The 17,974-nt window shown below is 37.5% G+C and overlaps 1 protein-coding gene across 3 annotated transcripts in view; it reads left to right on the top strand.

Moving 5' to 3' along the window:
- ap3b1a (adaptor related protein complex 3 subunit beta 1a) overlaps positions 1 to 17,974 on the top strand; it is an 81,083-nt gene that overhangs the window by 6,375 nt on the left and 56,734 nt on the right. For 2 of the 3 annotated variants that reach the window (XM_028463313.1, XM_028463314.1), the window contains exons 2-8: positions 4,349 to 4,424; positions 4,517 to 4,591; positions 7,609 to 7,704; positions 7,768 to 7,928; positions 8,800 to 8,866; positions 15,040 to 15,222; positions 16,965 to 17,117. In XM_028463313.1, the coding sequence (XP_028319114.1) occupies positions 4,349 to 4,424; positions 4,517 to 4,591; positions 7,609 to 7,704; positions 7,768 to 7,928; positions 8,800 to 8,866; positions 15,040 to 15,222; positions 16,965 to 17,117 (811 nt within the window). Of the gene's footprint in view, positions 1 to 595; positions 613 to 4,348; positions 4,425 to 4,516; positions 4,592 to 7,608; positions 7,705 to 7,767; positions 7,929 to 8,799; positions 8,867 to 15,039; positions 15,223 to 16,964; positions 17,118 to 17,974 lie in introns of those variants that run through there. The other variant, XM_028463315.1, reaches the window with a different exon arrangement.

The raw sequence follows: 17,974 nt of genomic DNA, 5'->3' as shown, positions 1-17,974 counted from the left end.
ACCAATGAAACATTAATTCCATGTTGGTCCTGTCTCTGATTTGCACCCGTTTTCACGCACGGTTGATAAACGAGGGGCAGGATGTCCTGGTGTGTAGCTGAAGTGTTAACGTTGTGCTGCTGCTGCTGCTGGAGATAACTCCGATTAGGCCCTGCTTTTTTCCACCAAGGTCACATGTGTCAGCAGGTGAACGTCCATAAGCAGGTCCTTGTGCTCCAGAGCAGTGATACACCAGCATCTGGATGACTAGCGATTAGCGTGCTAGCGTAGCGTCTTGTGACTGTTTTTGTGTCCAGCAGAAGAGGAAGAAGAGTTAACAGCAGTGAAGCTTGTGCTTTTCCACCACCTCCAGACGCTCTCCTTCCTCTTTCTTCTTCTACGTTATTAGTATTATTTTGCTCTTGGTGGACCTGGGAGGAGGACTTTTAGGGTGACAGGACGTGTTTTATGTATGGTTTCTTGTCGCTGCGCTGAGACGGTTCTAAACATGAGGTCAGCACTGGTTTCTGCTGAGACGCTGCAGCTCACACTGAAGCCAGAGGCTCCACGTCTGGAAGAACAAGCCCTCACTCTGCAGAGCTCTGGATGGGACAAGGAGACAGGAAAACACGGGTACAGTATAGGGCTGGGCGATGTCATATAGACCAAAACTCATATCGCAATACTTTACGCCTGAAATATGGTAGCTATAATCTATGGATATGTACGCATCGACGCTCAGAGCCCGATTTTTGATTTTGGCCCCAAAAGAAAAAAAAAAAGACAAATTGATTTCTCATTTATTTGAGAGTCAAATATTACAACTGTTGGTGATACCAAATCATTGGCACTTACCTAGGGCCATATAAAATCTGCTTTATTTGTTCCCAAATTCCGTTTTATTTTTTCCCAAATTCTGTTTTTTCCACTAAATTTCTTTAAATTCCGTTTTTTTAAGAAATATTTAATATTTTTTAAAGAAAATATTAGTTTTTAACTCCTGTGAGGAAACACAATAAATGCTAAGACATAAATAAAACTCATAATTAAGCAAAAATAAAGTAAGATACAATTAAAAGGTAGACATAAGTTGTAGTGACGGATTATTCTGACTGCTCCTTTTTAATTATTTATATGTCATATAAAAAGTATGAGAACAGCATTAATGTCACCTGATTTCCTCTCAGGGATCAATGATTTACTGAATCTGATCAGGATTATTGATTAAGTTTTGAACAACTTAGTTTAAATTAACCTAATTTAAATGATCCTATCTTCTGTAGCTCTGATGATTGTTAGAATGTAACATTCTAATAACGTTGCTCCAACGGACTTTTATTTTGTAAACCAGAAGTTCCCACTGAATCGGTTGTACTTGAGGTAGCTAGCTGACCGTGAATGTGTAGCTACGAAGTACGAACAAAATGCTGGAATAAAAAGAACTAAAGGACGACACAGACTGAGTTATTCTTAGTCAGACATAACAGATTGAACACTGAGCAGGTGAAGATGATTAAAGCCGATCACGTTTTCACAGAGCACCACTGCGCTACATGAAAAACGGGCGGAACTTCACAGGCACAGCAAAATTAAACGGGCACTGGTGGCTTTGTATTTAGGAGTCAGTGATGATTTACGTTGTTTTAGACGGTGTTAGTGGTGATGTAGGCGGAGTTTAATGCAGCCAGGACCAGAGGGGGGGAGGGCGGTGCACCTAATAAGTGGTCCCCGGAAACATTTCCCCATTAAAAAAAAAATGTTGTTTGCCCCATGGTGATGGCGTTTAATGCCAATTTTGTCCGATTATGTTAATGCGGATTTTATAGGGCCCGACATACTAATATATAAATGGGGCTCATTATCCTGTACGGGTCACAGGGGTGTCCGGGGGCCCCATTTTTCATTTTTTAAATGACTACTCTTCCGTTAGTTCTCGTTAGATCGGAATGCAGTTTGGTATGAATACTTTATGAATGAATTTGATGAGACGCTCGGAAATGGGGCCCAGGGGCCCACCCCCATTTCCTGTATTTTCCAAATTTATGGCAACATATTCGTGTGATATATCGTTTCAAAGGTTATTCAACGTAGATTACGATTATGCCTCGCACAATTCCATTTGGGGCCCGAGGGGACCGCCCACCCCTTTTCCGGTAATTTCTAAACCTTTTGGAACATAGTCGTGTGATATATCGTTTCAAAGGCAATTCAACATAGATTATGATTTTATGACTCACAATTTGATTTGTTTTTCTCTGTGGAAACAAGTCATTTGACTGAATTCTCGGGAATGTGATATGTACTATTCAGCGCAGAGACGTTTCGCGAGCCCGGCCGTAGTTCATCAGAACTTGTTTCTTAAAATATCGATATACGATATTAATCTTGATATTTTTAACTCTAAGATGTATGAGAGACAATTCTGGGTTAAATTTGCTGATTACCAAACCGCTGCACAATATGTGGCACTTTTGTCTTTTTCTCCTCTAAGGGACAGCACGTGTGAGTGAGGTCTGTAGTATGGCTTGTTTAGGGGAAGGTTTGAGTTAGGATGCACTCATTAATCCATCTAACCGAGTTTTCAATGTTGTTCTGAGAAGTAACTAAAATAAGTATTTTAATATACAATAAGCTATAAATACATATCTCAGAAATATGGACACTGTTTGACTGTACTCTATAAATAATATGAAATACTTGTGTGATGTGATTTGTATAAAAAAAAAAGAAATACATATTGGTGATATTGTCTTTTTCTATATTGCCAAAATATGAAATTTGATATATTTTGAATCGCGATATATTGTGCCTGTTGTGTTTTGGGGTATTTTTCTGTAATGTATGTTATGTTGTCATTCTAGCGTTTTTTTGGTATTATGTTTTTTTGTGTATTCTTCTGTATTGAGTTTTGTTTTTTTTTTAAATCATTTTGTGTTTTTAGAGTAATTCTAGTGTTTTTTTTTTTTTTTGTCGTTTTGTGTGTTTTTGGAGTCATTCTAGTGGTTTTTTTTTGGTGTTTTGTGTGTTTTTAGAGTCATTCTAGTGTTTTTTTTTTTTTTTTTTTTTTGTCGTTTTGTGTGTTTTTGGAGTCATTCTAGTGGTTTTTTTTTTGTTGTTTTGTGTGTTTTTGGAGTCATTCTAGTTTTTTTTTTTTGGTTGTTTTATGTGTTTTTAGAGTCATTCTAGTGTTTTTTTTTGTTGTTTTATGTGTTTTTAGAGTCATTCTAGTGTTTTTTTTTGTTGTTTTATGTGTTTTTAGAGTCATTCTAGTGTTTTTGTCGTTTAGTGTGTTTTTGTTGTCATGTTGTGTATTCTTCTTAAATGTTATTTTGTTGTATTTTTGTGCAAGTTTTTTTTAATTGTAGTTTTGTGTGTTTTAGGAGTCTGTGTGTGTTTTTATGTGCGTGTTTTTTTGGACAAATGATCTTAGTGTGTAACTACACACTAACCCTAACAGCACTGGTATTAAAACGAGCTCCATCATTGGACGAATGCTGATCCTCATTATCACACACTGATGCCACGCTGCTGTTACGTTTGTGAATAAAAGTTCGTTTGTTCTCCAGGCCTGATGCACAGATTAACATGTTAAATCTCAGTCATGTGATTAGAGAGGACCAATCTTTAAAACACAGATTTTTATCACCTAAAAAGGTTTGATTTTATTTTGAAATTACGCATAGTTATTAGGAAAAAAAGCTTTTCAAAACCAAGCAAATGATACCTTTTAGATTGCGTCAATATAAACTAATAAATCTTGTTTTAAATTAATTTATATGCCACATGATTTCATACCCCCTCCTCTGTTTATAATGGTTTGGTCCAACCACACACTTGAGTCAGGCAAAGCATCAAAGTACCAAAATTCATTTCATTTTGTGGGTTTGTGTTAATCTGAGTCAATATTTGTATTTATTTATTTGTATTTTTTTGTTTTATTAATATTTGTTTTTAAATTAAAAAAAATAAAAATATTTATTTTAATTATTTTTTTATTTTACTTTATCTTATTTAATTTTATTCTTAATTTTTATTTTAAATGAATTTGAACAGAAATCCTTACGTGCATGTTTTGGGAAAATATCACACATTTACACGCCATGTCTTTGTAATCTTATATATATATATATATATATATATATATATTATATTTAGCAATAGTATGGCTAACAGCTGGATGTGTATTATTTGGTATGAGAATGACATCAGTGTGTGTTTGTTTCAGTTTCTGCGACTATGAACGACATTATTTAACTATATTAACCGTATTAAACATGATTTGAGGACGTTTAATAATCTGTAATGAGTCTGATTAGGGAAATTGGAGGCTCTGGTTTCGTTTATTAATATTGTGTGCGTGTGCGTGTAGGAATGAAGACCTGAAAGAGATGCTGGAGAGCAACAAGGAGTCCCTGAAACTGGAGGCCATGAAGAGAGTGGTTGGTGTGAGTGTTACGGTTCTAACGTTTGTGTGTGTGAGTCTCATCTTTGTGTTGAATGATAGGTTTATTTATGATTTGTTGATTTTTGTCTCCAGCTGATTGCCAAAGGGAAGAACGCCTCAGAGCTGTTTCCTGCTGTGGTGAAGAACGTTGCCAGTAAAAACATTGAGGTAAGATTCAGACCACGTCCTGGACTTTATTCTGCTCTGTGTTGTTAGAGCCACACTTTTAAAACACAAATAACGAGACAGAAAGTCTGCAACATTACTGATCTTTATTATTTACTTCTCATACTCAAATAATAACAACCACCTCAATATATTTATATGCATTTTACCCATGCTGTTACTTGTCTTGTGTGTTTTTGGAGTCATTTGATGTGTTTTAGATGTGTTTTGTGTTCATAATGTGTGTTTACTGGAGTCATCCTCTGTGTTTTGTGAGTAATTTTGTGCATTTTTGTGTTTATATTGTGTTTTTAAAGTCATTCTGCGTATCTTTCTATCATTTTGTATGTTTTTTTTGGAGTCGTTCATTGTGTTTTCCCCTGGTGGCCACCCTTTAACATGGAGACTGAGTAATATTTAGAAACCAGGTCCAACACATTTTAAAGGGGAAAACGCATCTTTATTTAATAAAAGTTTAGTGATTTTATTATTTTATTGTGTGTTTTTGGAGTCTGTCTGTGTGAATTTGGAGTTGTCTTGTGTGTTTTTTGAATAATTTTGTTCATTCTTGTTTTTATGTTGTGTTTTTGGAGTCATATTGCATACTTTTTTTGTCATTTTGTGTATTTTTGTGGTCATATTGTGTTTTTGGAGTCATTTGTTGTGTTTTCCCCTGGTGGCCACCAGTTGCTTTAGGGTGTGTGTATTATTTAGCATTCACGTGACCTACAGTGACATGGAGACAGTAATATTTAGAAGCCAGGTCAAAAAGGCTTCATTATTTAATAAAGGTTTAGTGATTTTCATTGTGTTTTTGTGTATTTTCTGGTCATAATGTGTGTTTTTGGAGTCTATTTGTGTGTTTTATTAGTAACTTTGTTCATTATTGATTTTATATTTTTATAATTTTGTTTTTGAACTGTGTTGGAGTCATTTTGTATACATTTGTTGTCATTTTGTGATCATAATGTGTGTTTTTGGATTTTGTAAATAATTTTGTTCATTTTTGTTTTTATGTTGTTTTTTTTGGTGTCTACTTGTGTGTTTTGTGAGTAATTTTGTTCATTCTTGATTTTATATTGTGTTTTCGGAGTCATTTTGCATACATTTGTTGTTATCTTGTGGTCATAATGTGTGTTTTTGGAGTCATCTTGTAAGTAATTTTGCTCATATTTTAATATTGTGTTTTTGGAGTCGTTTTCTGTACATTTTGTGTATTTTGTGGTCATAATGTGAGGTGATGAAAAGCACAACATGTGAGTAAGTGCTGGATGAATACAAACGAGTGTCAGTCTGAAGTGTTGGATCTTTAAAAAATTGGAGTGTGTGAGTGTGTGAGTGTGTGAGTGTGTGAGTGTGTGAGTGTGTGTGTGTGGATTAACCAGTGAGGGGCTGCAGAGCCTGTGAATATTGATCGTGAGCAGCAGAATAATCAGGGTGGCGTGCACGGCGTGGAGCAGGTGGGTGGAGGTAATTGGTGGAAGCGAGCCCCCAGTCACATCTCGTCTCTGCAGCCACGCACGCACACACACACACACACCAGCTGCTGTGTTGGTGTGACGTCTGGCTCTGCTGTCTCTGCGCTCAGCTAAAAGCGGCCTCTTCTCCAGCTCGGCTGATCTTACGCTAATTATTGCGGCGTGGTGACGGCACGGGGGCGTGCAGCTCATCCACGGCGACGCGTGATTTCAAACCAGCGCTGCTGATTTTCCTTAATCATTTCTGGGCTCTGGTTTTTTCCACACACACATACCTTGAATATAAATGTGACTTTTCATGTTTGTTACTAATTTGTGCCCCAAAAAATCCCAGTTTGCACTCAACACCTCACACACACGACCTGCTGCACACAGACCACCTGCTGCTGCTGCTGCACGCCAGATTAGTTGAACATCTACAAGTGTGTCGCTTTCATTAAAAAAAACATTTATTTACACTTTTATTCACCTGGAGCAATAAATACATAAATGGGGTAAAAATGTTTAACTTCAACATGAAATGTAACCTTCCAGTCCTTCAATAAACTATTACTAATGTATTTATATTTTGGGCTTTGAATGTATCATTATTTTTGATTAGTTTTGTAATTGCTTTAAATAGTAATGCAGTTGATCGCTTTTTTTTTGCACTCCAAACAGCACGGAACCTTTTTCATTGCACAAGTTCCTGGTATACCCATCATACTGATACACAGACTACAACAGGCAAACCTTCGTAGGTGTTTATTTTAGTTTATAAAAAAAACACGATGGAAAATTTTTGTGTTTTTAGAGGGATTTTTGTGTACATTTGTTGTCATTTTGAGTTTAGAATGTGTAGTTTTGGAGTCGTTTTGCAATTAATTTTACCCAGTCATGTAATTGTGTTTTTTTTTTTTTGTATTGTGTTTTTGGAGTCATTTTGCATACATTTGTTGTAATTTTGAGTATTTTTATGGTCATAACTTGTGTTTTTGTAGTCTTCTTGTGGGTTTTGTAAGTAATTTAATTTTTTTAATTGTCATTTTGCACATGTTTGTTGTGTGTTTTTGGAGTCTGTGTAGCTTCTGTCATTTTGTGTATTTTTATAGTCGTGTTTAGTGTTTTGCCAATAATTTTGTTGATTTTTGTTTTGATATTGTGTTTTTGGAGTCATTCTGTGTATATTTGTGGTCATAATGTGTGTTTTTGGAGTCTATTTGTGGGTTTTGTAAGTCATTTTGTTCATTCTAATTTCTATGTTGTGTTTTTGGAGTCAGTTTGCATACATTTGTTGTCATTTTGTGTATTTTTTTTAATAATTTTGTATGTTTCTGAGTCATTTGTTGTCTTGCCGTGGTGACTAGGATGTGTGTTTTATTTAACATTCACGTGACAAACAGTGACTAAGTAATATTTTGAGGCCAGGTCAAACACATTTTAAGGTGGAGAAGTTGTCTTTATTTACTAAAAGTTTAGAAGAGAAGTAGTTTTGTCTGAAACCATGTGACTAATGCAGTGAAAGGATCATTTAGGACTGACTGGTCTCCTCTGTCCTCTCAGCTGAAGAAGCTGGTGTACGTGTACCTGGTCAGGTATGCTGAGGAGCAGCAGGACCTGGCGTTACTCTCCATCAGCACCTTCCAACGGGCCCTGAAGGTAACACTTATCAACAGCCAATCAGAGTCTCCCATGAGCACTAACTCTGTCTTTTTTCTCCAGGATCCGAACCAGCTGATCCGAGCCAGCGCCCTCCGGGTTCTGTCCAGCATCCGCGTCCCCATCATTGTCCCCATCATGATGTTGGCCATAAAGGAGGCGGCGGCGGATCTGTCCCCGTATGTGAGGAAGACGTCTGCTCACGCCATCCAGAAGCTCTACAGGTAACGGGATGGAACAGCATCTGAAGATTTGTGTTTTTAGAGTCACTTTGGATGTATTGTTATGATTTTATTGTATTTCTACAACCTCTTGATTTAGCCACAAAGTTGAAGCACAAACATCATGTTTGTGGACATTTTTCTTTTTCTTTTGTTTCTTGTGTTTGTGGAGCAATTTTGCGTACATTTGTTATCATTTTGTGTGAATTTTTGTAGTCGTCTTGTGGGTTTTGCAAGTAATTTAGTAAATATTTGTTTTAATTTTGTGTTTTTGGAGTCATTTTACATACATTTGTTGTAATTTCTTGTATTTTTGTGGTCATAATGTGTGTTTTTTGTAGTCGACTTGTGCGTTTAGCAAATAATTCTGTGCATTTTTGTTTCTATATTGTGTTTTTAAAGTGAATTTGCATAGTTTTGTGGTCTTAATGTGTATTTTTGAAGTCTATTTGTGTATTTTTGCAGTTGTTTTGTGCGTTTTGCGAGTAATTTTTCTTATTTTAATTTTTATATTTTGTTCTGTGAGTTATTTTGGTATTTTTAAGGTTATAATGTGTGTTTTTGGAGTCGTTTTATAATTCAAGACGACTTGAATTACTTCAATGCGAGTAATTCTATGCATTTTTGTGTACATTAGTTGTATTTTTGTGGTCATAATGTCTGTTTTTGGAGTTGTTTTTTGGGTTTTATTAGTAATTTTGTAAATTTTTGTTTCTATATTGTGTTTTTGGAGACATTTTTGAGTACATTTGTTGTCATTTAGTGTATTTTTGTGGTCATATTGTATGTTTTTGTTGCAGTCTTGTGGCTTTTATTCCCAGAAAAGCACAGAAAAATGGTTTCCTTCATGCTCATGTGTGTGTTTTGTCCTCAGCTTGGATCCGGATCAGAAGGAGCAGCTGATTGAAGTGATTGAGAAGCTCCTGAAGGACAAAAGCACGGTGAGTATAAAACCATCCACTGGAGGGCGCTGCAGTGCAGGGATTAAACCCACACTCAAGCTGATGATGTCGACTCTTTCTCTTGTGCACTTACGGCGGACACACACACACACACACACACACACACACACTGTTGGCTTTATGCATTCACAAAGATTCATCATTCAAACTGAGCGCTGGAGGAGGGGGAGCAGACGGAGAGCCCGGTCGCCTCCAGATGCAGAGCATATTTAGCCGCGGCCGCTAACGAAGACGGATGACTCCTCCAAAGTGTGAGGCAGGGCAGCACCGAGAGAGGGCACCATCATCCCGTGGACGCACGGGCACATCCGACCACGAGGAAAACGCTGAACTCAGCAGAAAGTCAAGAGGCTTCGGAGCGACCAAGGCTTTAGTCGAAGTTTCAGACGTCTTTAGTGCCAAGGAAACAGTATTTTGACATAATGTTACGACTAAACATATGACTGGATGATGACTTCACATCCATCAGTGCAATGAGCCATTTTAAACTTTTCCTAACTGAACTCAGATGTGAGTGTGTAGGCGCTTTTTTCAAAATAAAACACCCTGAAGTAAATCACGATTCAATTTAAGACGATATTATAAACTAATTTACATTTCACCTAAAGCTAAAAATTTTTTTTTAAAAACTATTTGGATGTTTTTGGCAAATTTATTCCTGAAATGTTTCAGAAATTTCATGCAAATTTGAAAATTTGTCATGTGGTTCACAGACGATGTTGATCAATGGGTTGAGTTTCCATTGATTTGATTGGATTTTTGCCTAACCCAATGGTTTTCAATCTGTGGGGCGTGCCCCCTGGGAGGGGGCGGGACGTCATGGCAGGGGGCGGACAGGGGTCATTGAGAATGAAAAATGGTTTAAAAAAATTATTACTTTTTAAAAATATGTGATGAGCACTTTTGATGCTAATTTTGAGCTTTGAAGAAGAAAAATCACAATTTTGACCTTTTTTCAATAAAGGTAAAACATTTTTTTAACCATTTTATTGCGATGGGGGCCTTGAATTTGTTTTATTCTTCGAAAGGAGGAACAACAGAAAGTTTGGGAACCACTGGCCTAACCAATCGATATATTGAACTCTAGGCTCACTTAATGCGGGCCCCTTGTGATCACATAAAACTGATGGAAAATATGGAATTATCCAACTCAAATGTAACTTTCACTATGATTGTCATTATTTAAAAATTTGCAGAAATTGCAATCTGACACTCTTTTCTCTGTTTTAAAAATCTGTTTACAATATCACATATTTACACACAATTTGTCTTCATAAACGTTTGGTTCATCTTAATCTCGCCCATAATCCCATTCATAATCTCTCGCTATGTGTTGCGGTTCAAGTCGTGATCATGTTATCTTGTGACTGAAACTGAATGAAGCTTCATCTGAAGTGTGTTTTTAATGTGTTGGTTCACATTATTATGACTGTTATTCAAATGTGAAAAGGTTCTGGTACAAAGCTTTAGCTGATGGTGTATGAGCTGAACTGGTGATCAGCTTATCTGGTGACACGTCACAGCAGATTCATCTCCAATCACACGCTGTGAGGGTGGCGATAAATATAGGTTTCATAAATAATGTTTTGACCATGACACACATTTCCATGGGATTTTTCAGGAAGTGATCTAAACGTGGAAAGACGAGTAAAGGAAATGGAAAAGTGTACCGTGACACAGAAATGGGTAAACCCTACAATGGAATTTTGGGAATTCTACTCCACACCCAACCTGGCAACGCAGGTTTAGTCTTTAGTTACATTTTCTTAACGTCAGAAGTCGAGTTCAGAGAAGTAAATACATATGTATATGAAGTCTATAAATCAGGGTTTTTCAACCTTGGGGTTATGACCCCATTTGAGGTTGCTTAAAATGTCTAGTAATGATTGGTTAAAAACGAAACCAAAAATAAACCCATTACTTAATTAGATTTTTAAAAAGTATCGTTAATTTTCAAATTAACACAAAACACACAATAAATATAAATGTCTAATCTAGTTCAAATAAAAATATTTTGTCGCTACTTTGTATTTGTCATTTTTAATAAACATGATCAAAAACTAATTCTTGAAAGAAAAAGAAAAAAGTCCCCCAAGGCTACCAGAAAGTTGGGGTCACGACCCAAAAAAGGTTGGAAAACCACTGCTATAAATACTGGAGTTATTAACAGATCAAGTATTTGTATCTGAGCGTTCATCTGTTAAACTTTCACTGCGACACTGATTTCCTCTCCTGGTGCGTTTTTACTAACGCTGTTAATCAGTCACATGACCTCCACATTAGAGAAGGAAACGTTTGGTTACCTTTCCACGGTTAAACAGCTGTGACACGTTGGAGGCGGCGCCGCGGGTTGAAGAGCGTACGAGGAGGAAGGCCTGATAACGACTACGCTGTAGGAGTTTGTGCAGCTGTGATGGATCTATTATCCATCCATTAGAAGATGAACGATTGATCCGGGCCGTCCTCCCTCCCTCCCTCTCTGCTGCAAAATTGAAACGAGAAGACGACGACAGTGGAGGAAAAAGGGGTGTGGCCACGATTAGGGCCTGAGGTGACACGCCCATTAATTTAAGAGGGAAGTAGCAGGGAGGATGGAGCGACCCCACGCCACGCCATCAATCAGAGGACACACATTGTCTGTGACGTGATGACCCAGCATTCCCCGCCGCACTAATTAGAATTCATCGCAAAAGAGATGCAAGGAAACGCGCCGGGCCCTTCATAATTTTATAGAAAATTTATTGTTATTAGAAGAACCATTTGCTTAGTGTGATTTTTTCCATTACCGACTTGTCACAGGGGGGAGGTGTGTGTGTGTGTGTGTGTGTGTGTGTGTGTGTGTGTGTGTGTGTGTGTGTGTGTGTGTGTGTGTGTGTGTGTGTGTGTGTGTGTGTGTGTGTGTGTGTGTGTGTGTGTGTGTGTGTGTGTGTGTGTGTGTGTGTGTGTGTGTGTGTGTGTGTGTGTGTGTGTGTGTGTGTGTGTGTGTGTGTGTGTGTGTGTGTGTGTGTCCCAGAGATTGCCGTGTCAGTTTTGTTGATGGTGCATGTAGTTTACCTTGGAGCGGAGTCTAATGGGGGAAGTTGGTGGAGAAAGGCACAAAGCCGTGTTAGTGATGGATCAGAGGCGACCGCGGCCTTCAGAGGACGATCCAACACGCCCGCACAAATTCATTACATACCTTCTCTCTAATGTAACCATCACTTTTCTCCACGGACGGATCCAAAGACTTTCAAATGGAGGAGAGCCTCCAGATTTGCCCCAAATCCAAAGAGTTTACACCATAGGCGGGGGAGGGGGGGGGGGGCAAAAGAAAAAATAGAAATAAATATATATGCTGTAAATGAACGATAAAATCTTTGTGCTTCATTTTTGCGGCAGTACCATACATGAACTGCTGGGGGCAGTGTCGCTTCACCATTTACTTCTTTAGCTAGAGATAAGTCCTTCATATTGCCTCATGTTACGTTAGACTTTGGGCGGGATGGCCGCGGCTGTGTTGAAAGCGAAGAGCGAGGTTTCTCCGCGGATACGGCATTATAAACGCTGATATTTTCACCACGTGCTTTATAACCAAATGCGTACCTTGGCTGTACATGCTGAACGCACACAGAGTCGTTTAGAGAGAGTTGCGACACATGGAAGAGTTCCCAGAAGTTTCAAATAGTTCCCGCGGGTCCGTTTTTTGTTCTTTATACACGCATTTCAACCACCTGTGACGGAGTATGTGCATGCGTGCGGCTGATGGGCGTGCGTGTATGTGTGAGAACCCACGGAGGAGATAGAGACAAGTGGCGAGTTTCTCTCACACATCTCAAAACACGCCCTCATCACACATAATGTATTTATAATAAATATATACTAAATAAATAAAATAAAAAACTAAATAATAATTATACAAAAAATTTACAAAATGACAACAGAAATGCACAAAACTACACTAAAAAAGATACAAAAATACACAAAATGACTCTAGAAGCACACTACAATGAGAACAAAAAACAATAATTGTACAAAAAATGCACAGAAAGATTCAAAAATACACATAACTCCAAAAAACATACATCACAGAAGAATACGCCAAACAAAAAAATTTATAAAAATGAACATCTATCATGCTCATGTCCCATAGAATTAAACCAGGGAAATCGCCCACGATATTTTACTTTGCACCCACAAATAAACCCTTTATAACACTACAGAGTATGTACACCTCTATGTACATCTAACCTTCTAACACATACTCATTTGGCCATAATTGACAACTCTACTTAAGCCCCTCCCTCTATATGAAGACATACTTCCAACGGGCACTGTACTAGTGATGCTAATGCTGACATGAATGTTGATCATGTGATCCTCAGATCAGTTACATCAGTTTGTCTCTGGTATAGATGAATGAATGATAAACAACAGTTACTATATTAACATTTCTACACTGATCACATGATGCGACGCTTTGTGCTCCAGTGGTGTTTTTATTTATTTTTTTCTACTGAAACAAACTGAGTTTTTTTTTTTTTGTTTGTCACAGCAACGTCTGAAATCAGCTTGGTTTCAACTTTTGTTTCGACATTCGTCACTGTCAGAAAATCAAATCATTTCTCTCACACGCACGCACACACACACACACACAGTGAATCAATGCAGGCTCCTGATGGTGAACCCACTGGGTTCCCGTGAGGCTTTAATTGGGAGCAGTGGATTCAGCTCCCTGTCCTCCGTCTGCGTGTGATGATGCTGTTTGCATAATAATTGATCATCTTGTCACTCAGTCAGCCTCACAGGCTGTCAGCGCGCAGGTGGACGTGGATAAACGGCTTCTTCCTCCTCCCGACGAGATGCTCTTCATTATCAGCTTTTCTATTCGTCGCTTGTTTTTTCTTCTCGTGAGTTTTTCTCGTTTTGCCCCCGAGAGAAACTTAAAGCACTTATTTTATAGATGCGAGGTTTTATAAAACTTTCCAGCACAACACAACACGCACTCTCTCCAATTATCACCCCCCCCCACCACCCCCTCCCTCCAAGACAAAATGCATGTTTAGTAATCAAAGTGGTTAAGTGATGTTGTGCAGTTTCAAACACAATTATAGCTGCTTGTGTTGGAGTCGCTTCTGTTAAGTCGTGAGTTATTTCTCAAGAGCCTTTACATTATGAGTCGCTCTAAAGATGCACCGCTGTTAGTTGGACAATTTGAAACCCTCACCACCATTAGCAGCTTAACTGGTGACGGCACACACCAGGAAATCAGGGACATCCTGACTTAGGCAACTGGTGGCCCGGGGGCCACATGCGGCCATGGGTCTAATTTTGTGCGGCCCCAAAAGTAAATGAGCAGATGTACTGAAAAATACAAAAGAAATCTGCAAAATTGATTATAAAACAATAGAAAAATACACAATTCGGCTAAGTTACACAAAAAGGATTACAAAAACATCCATAGATTACACAAAATTTATTATAAAAACTGTCAATTACAGAGAAATACACAAATAAGCAAAATCACACTAAAATGATTACAAAAAACATAAAAAAATACACAAATTTGCAAAATCACATAAAATGATTACAAAGAACTGTCAAAATTACAGAGAAATACACAAACCAGTAAAATTACATAAGATTACAAAAACATTGAAAATTTTCAGATAAATACATAAAATACACAAAGGTTTACAAAATTACAAAAGAAAATACACAAGTCAGCAAAATTATACAAAACATTGAAAAATACACAAAATACGCAAAATGACACAAAAAAGATTACAAAATCCATCAAAAATTACAGAGAAATACACAAACCTACAAACTTGCACAAAAAGCATTACAAAAACATTAAAAAAGAATGCAAAATACCCAAAACTACAAACAGGATTGTGAAACATATCCAACATTACAGAAAAATACACAAACCAGAGAAACTACTAAAAAATGATGGCAAAATCTGACAAATACACAGAAGGATAACAAAACGCAAAGAAAACCCTAACCCTTTACCCCAAAAATACTATAAAAACACACAAAATAACAGAAAACCTTAACAAAAACACACAAAATGACTCAAAAAGACAAAACAATACTAATACATAAAATTCGTAAAAGACAATACAAAAAGAAAACAAAAACAAACTCGTGCGTGTGTGCTGATTGTGCAGCTGGTGGCGGGCAGCGTGGTGATGGCGTTTGAGGAGGTGTGTCCAGACCGTATTGATCTGATCCACAAGAACTACCGTAAGCTGTGTAACCTGCTGGTGGACGTGGAGGAGTGGGGTCAGGTGGTCATCATCTCCATGCTAACACGCTACGCACGCACACAGTTCACCAGCCCCTGGAAGGAGGTGAGGCCCCCTAATCAACACCTATAGGTGTATTCATAGAAAAGTTTTTCTGCTGTTTCTGTCATTTCTGAATGTTGGAGCTTGTCTTGTTTTCTCTGGCCCCTGCCCTGTCTCTTGTCTTGTTCTATTGTGAGGCATTTCTTTGACTTTCTGTCTTGTTGTGTTAGGCCTCGTCTCATCTTGTCAACTTTTGTCTTGTCTTTACGGATTTTGTTTTGTCTCATCTTTGACTTTTCGTGTCTTGTCATGTTGTGCCTTTTCTGGTGTCGTCTCATCTTTTAACTTGTCTTTCAAATTTTGTCTTCTCTTCCCGTGTTTTGTGTTTTCATGTCTTGACGTATTTTCTCGCGTCTTGTCTAATCTCTAAACTTTCTGTGTCTTGTGTTTTGTCATGTTGGGACTTGTCTTGTGTCTTTTTGCCCCTTGTTTTGTCATGTCTTGATGTATTTTGTCTGGTCTCATCTTTTGACTTTCCATGTCTTGCTGTATCTTATCTTGTGTCACGTCACATTTGTCACGTCATGCCTTGTCTCGTCTTGATCCATTTTGTCTGGTCTGGTCTTATCTTTTCTTGTCATGTTGGGACTTGTTTTGTCTTGTGGTGTCTTGTTGTCCCATGTCTTGTTATGTCTTGTCTTGACGTATTTGGTTTCCTCATCTTTTGACTTTACGTGTCTTGTCATGTCTTGTCGTATCTTGTCACGTTAAGCCGTGTCTCATCTTGTCTTTGCTTATCTTGTGTTTGTGTTGTCGTGACACATTTTCTCTCATCTGGTCTCAATTAATGTTTTAACTTTAACTCTTGTCATGTCATGCAGTCTTGTATTGTGTCTTGTTTTGACACGTTTTGTCGGGTCTCGTCTTATTATCATAACTTGCAGTGTCTTGAAGTATCTTGTCTTTTCTGGTTGTGTCTTGTAATCTCTTGTCTTATGTATTGACTTAGTTTGTCTTATGTCTTGTTATATTTGTCACATCGTACTTTGGCTTGACGTATTTTGTCCAGTCTAGTCTGACTTGTCTTTTTGCCCCGTGTTTTGTCTTGTCTCATCTCGTGTCTTGAACTATTTTGTCTCATCTCAACTTTTGACTTGCCATGTCTTGTCGTATCTTGTCTTGTTGTATTTTGTCATTGTTGGTTTTGTCGTGTCGTATCTTGTCATGCCTTTGCGTATTTTGCCTCATCTCATCTTTTGACTTGTCTTATTTTGTCTTGCTGTCTTGTCGTATCTTGTCATCTTGTGCCGTGTCTCGTCTTCGCGTGTCTTGTGGTTCTGTGTTGTCGCGACTTGACATATTTTCTCTCGTCTATTTTTTTTTTTTTACTTTCTGTGTCTTGTCATATCTTGTCATCTTGGGACTTGTCTTTTCACCCTCGTGTTTTGTCTTGTCTTATTGTCTTGTATCTTGTCATGCCTTTTTGGATTTTGTCTCTACTCATCTCAACTTTTTGCCATGTCTTGTCAAATCTTGTCTTGTGATATTTTGTCATAGTTGGTCTTGTCGTCTTGTGTCCTGTCTTGTCGTGCCTTTGCACATTTCTCATCTCATCTTTTGACTTACCATGTCTTGTTATATCTTGTCTTGTCGTATATTGTCTATTTGTGTCTCATCTTGCGTCTTAAATAAAAAGTAGATAGAAGTAGAACAACATTAAATAATATCATATTATAGCGTTAAATAGGGCGATATAAAAGTAATCTGATACTTAAGCTGTATGGGGGTCTCTGCTTGTGTTTCAGGGGTTCATGTTCGACGATAACGAGAAAACTTTCTATGACTCAGACGCTGAGGAGAAAAAGGATCAGGAGGAAACTAAGCCCTACACCATGGATCCAGATCACAGGCTTTTACTGAGGAACACCAAACCTCTGCTGCAGAGCAGGAACACTGCTGTGAGTAACTTTTTCTCTTATTTTGTGTTATTGAAATCATTTTTGAGTGTTTTTGGACTGGTTTAAGTATTTATTTGTCATTTTGTGTTTTTGGAGTTGTGTTTTATTTTTGTTTTGTGTGTTTCTGGACTCTTTTTGGGAAGTTTTATTGTAGTTTTTTGTCTTATTTAAGTATTTTTTGTCTGTTTTTTGGAGTAATTTTGTGTGTTTTTATTGTAGTTTTGTGTTTTGTTGGAGTCCTTTTGTGTATTTTTCTGTAATTTTGTGTTATTGAAATCATTTTTGTGTGTTTTTGGAGTCATTTAAGTATTTAATTTGTGTATTTATATTGTGTTTTTGTGTTATTGGAATCATTTTTTGTGTATCTTTCTGTATTGCATGGTTTTTTTGGAGTCATTTTGTCATACCTGTCAAGTTTGGATTTGAAAATAAGGGAAATTTTCAGGCGCCTGCTACTAGCAGTTCCACCACACCAACCAAGCTCCAGTATCCAATAAATCTAAAATAGCCACTTATCAACCACTCACTAAACACAATTATGTGATTATAATCTGGTAGGTCGACCTTTATTAACATTAAAATGCTGTGAACATTCCTACTAGGGCTGGTGATATGGACCAAAACTCATATCTCAATATATTTTCTCAAAAAGGTTTTATATGATATAAATCGAGATCATTTTATTTTAAATGAAGTCTGACCAGAAAGACAATTCTTAGTTAAATTTGCTGATGCAAAATGCTACACAGGGACATTCATTAACAGATGATCAATATGTGACACTTTTGGCTTTTTCTCCTGTAAGGGACAGCACGTGTGAGTGAGTACTGTAGCTTGTTATGAGGAAGGTCTGGGTT

This window comes from Gouania willdenowi, chromosome 12 (genome assembly GCF_900634775.1).
Source record: "Gouania willdenowi chromosome 12, fGouWil2.1, whole genome shotgun sequence".
Taxonomy (NCBI): Eukaryota; Metazoa; Chordata; class Actinopteri; order Blenniiformes; family Gobiesocidae; genus Gouania; species Gouania willdenowi.
This window is presented reverse-complemented; position numbering and strand designations above follow the sequence as displayed.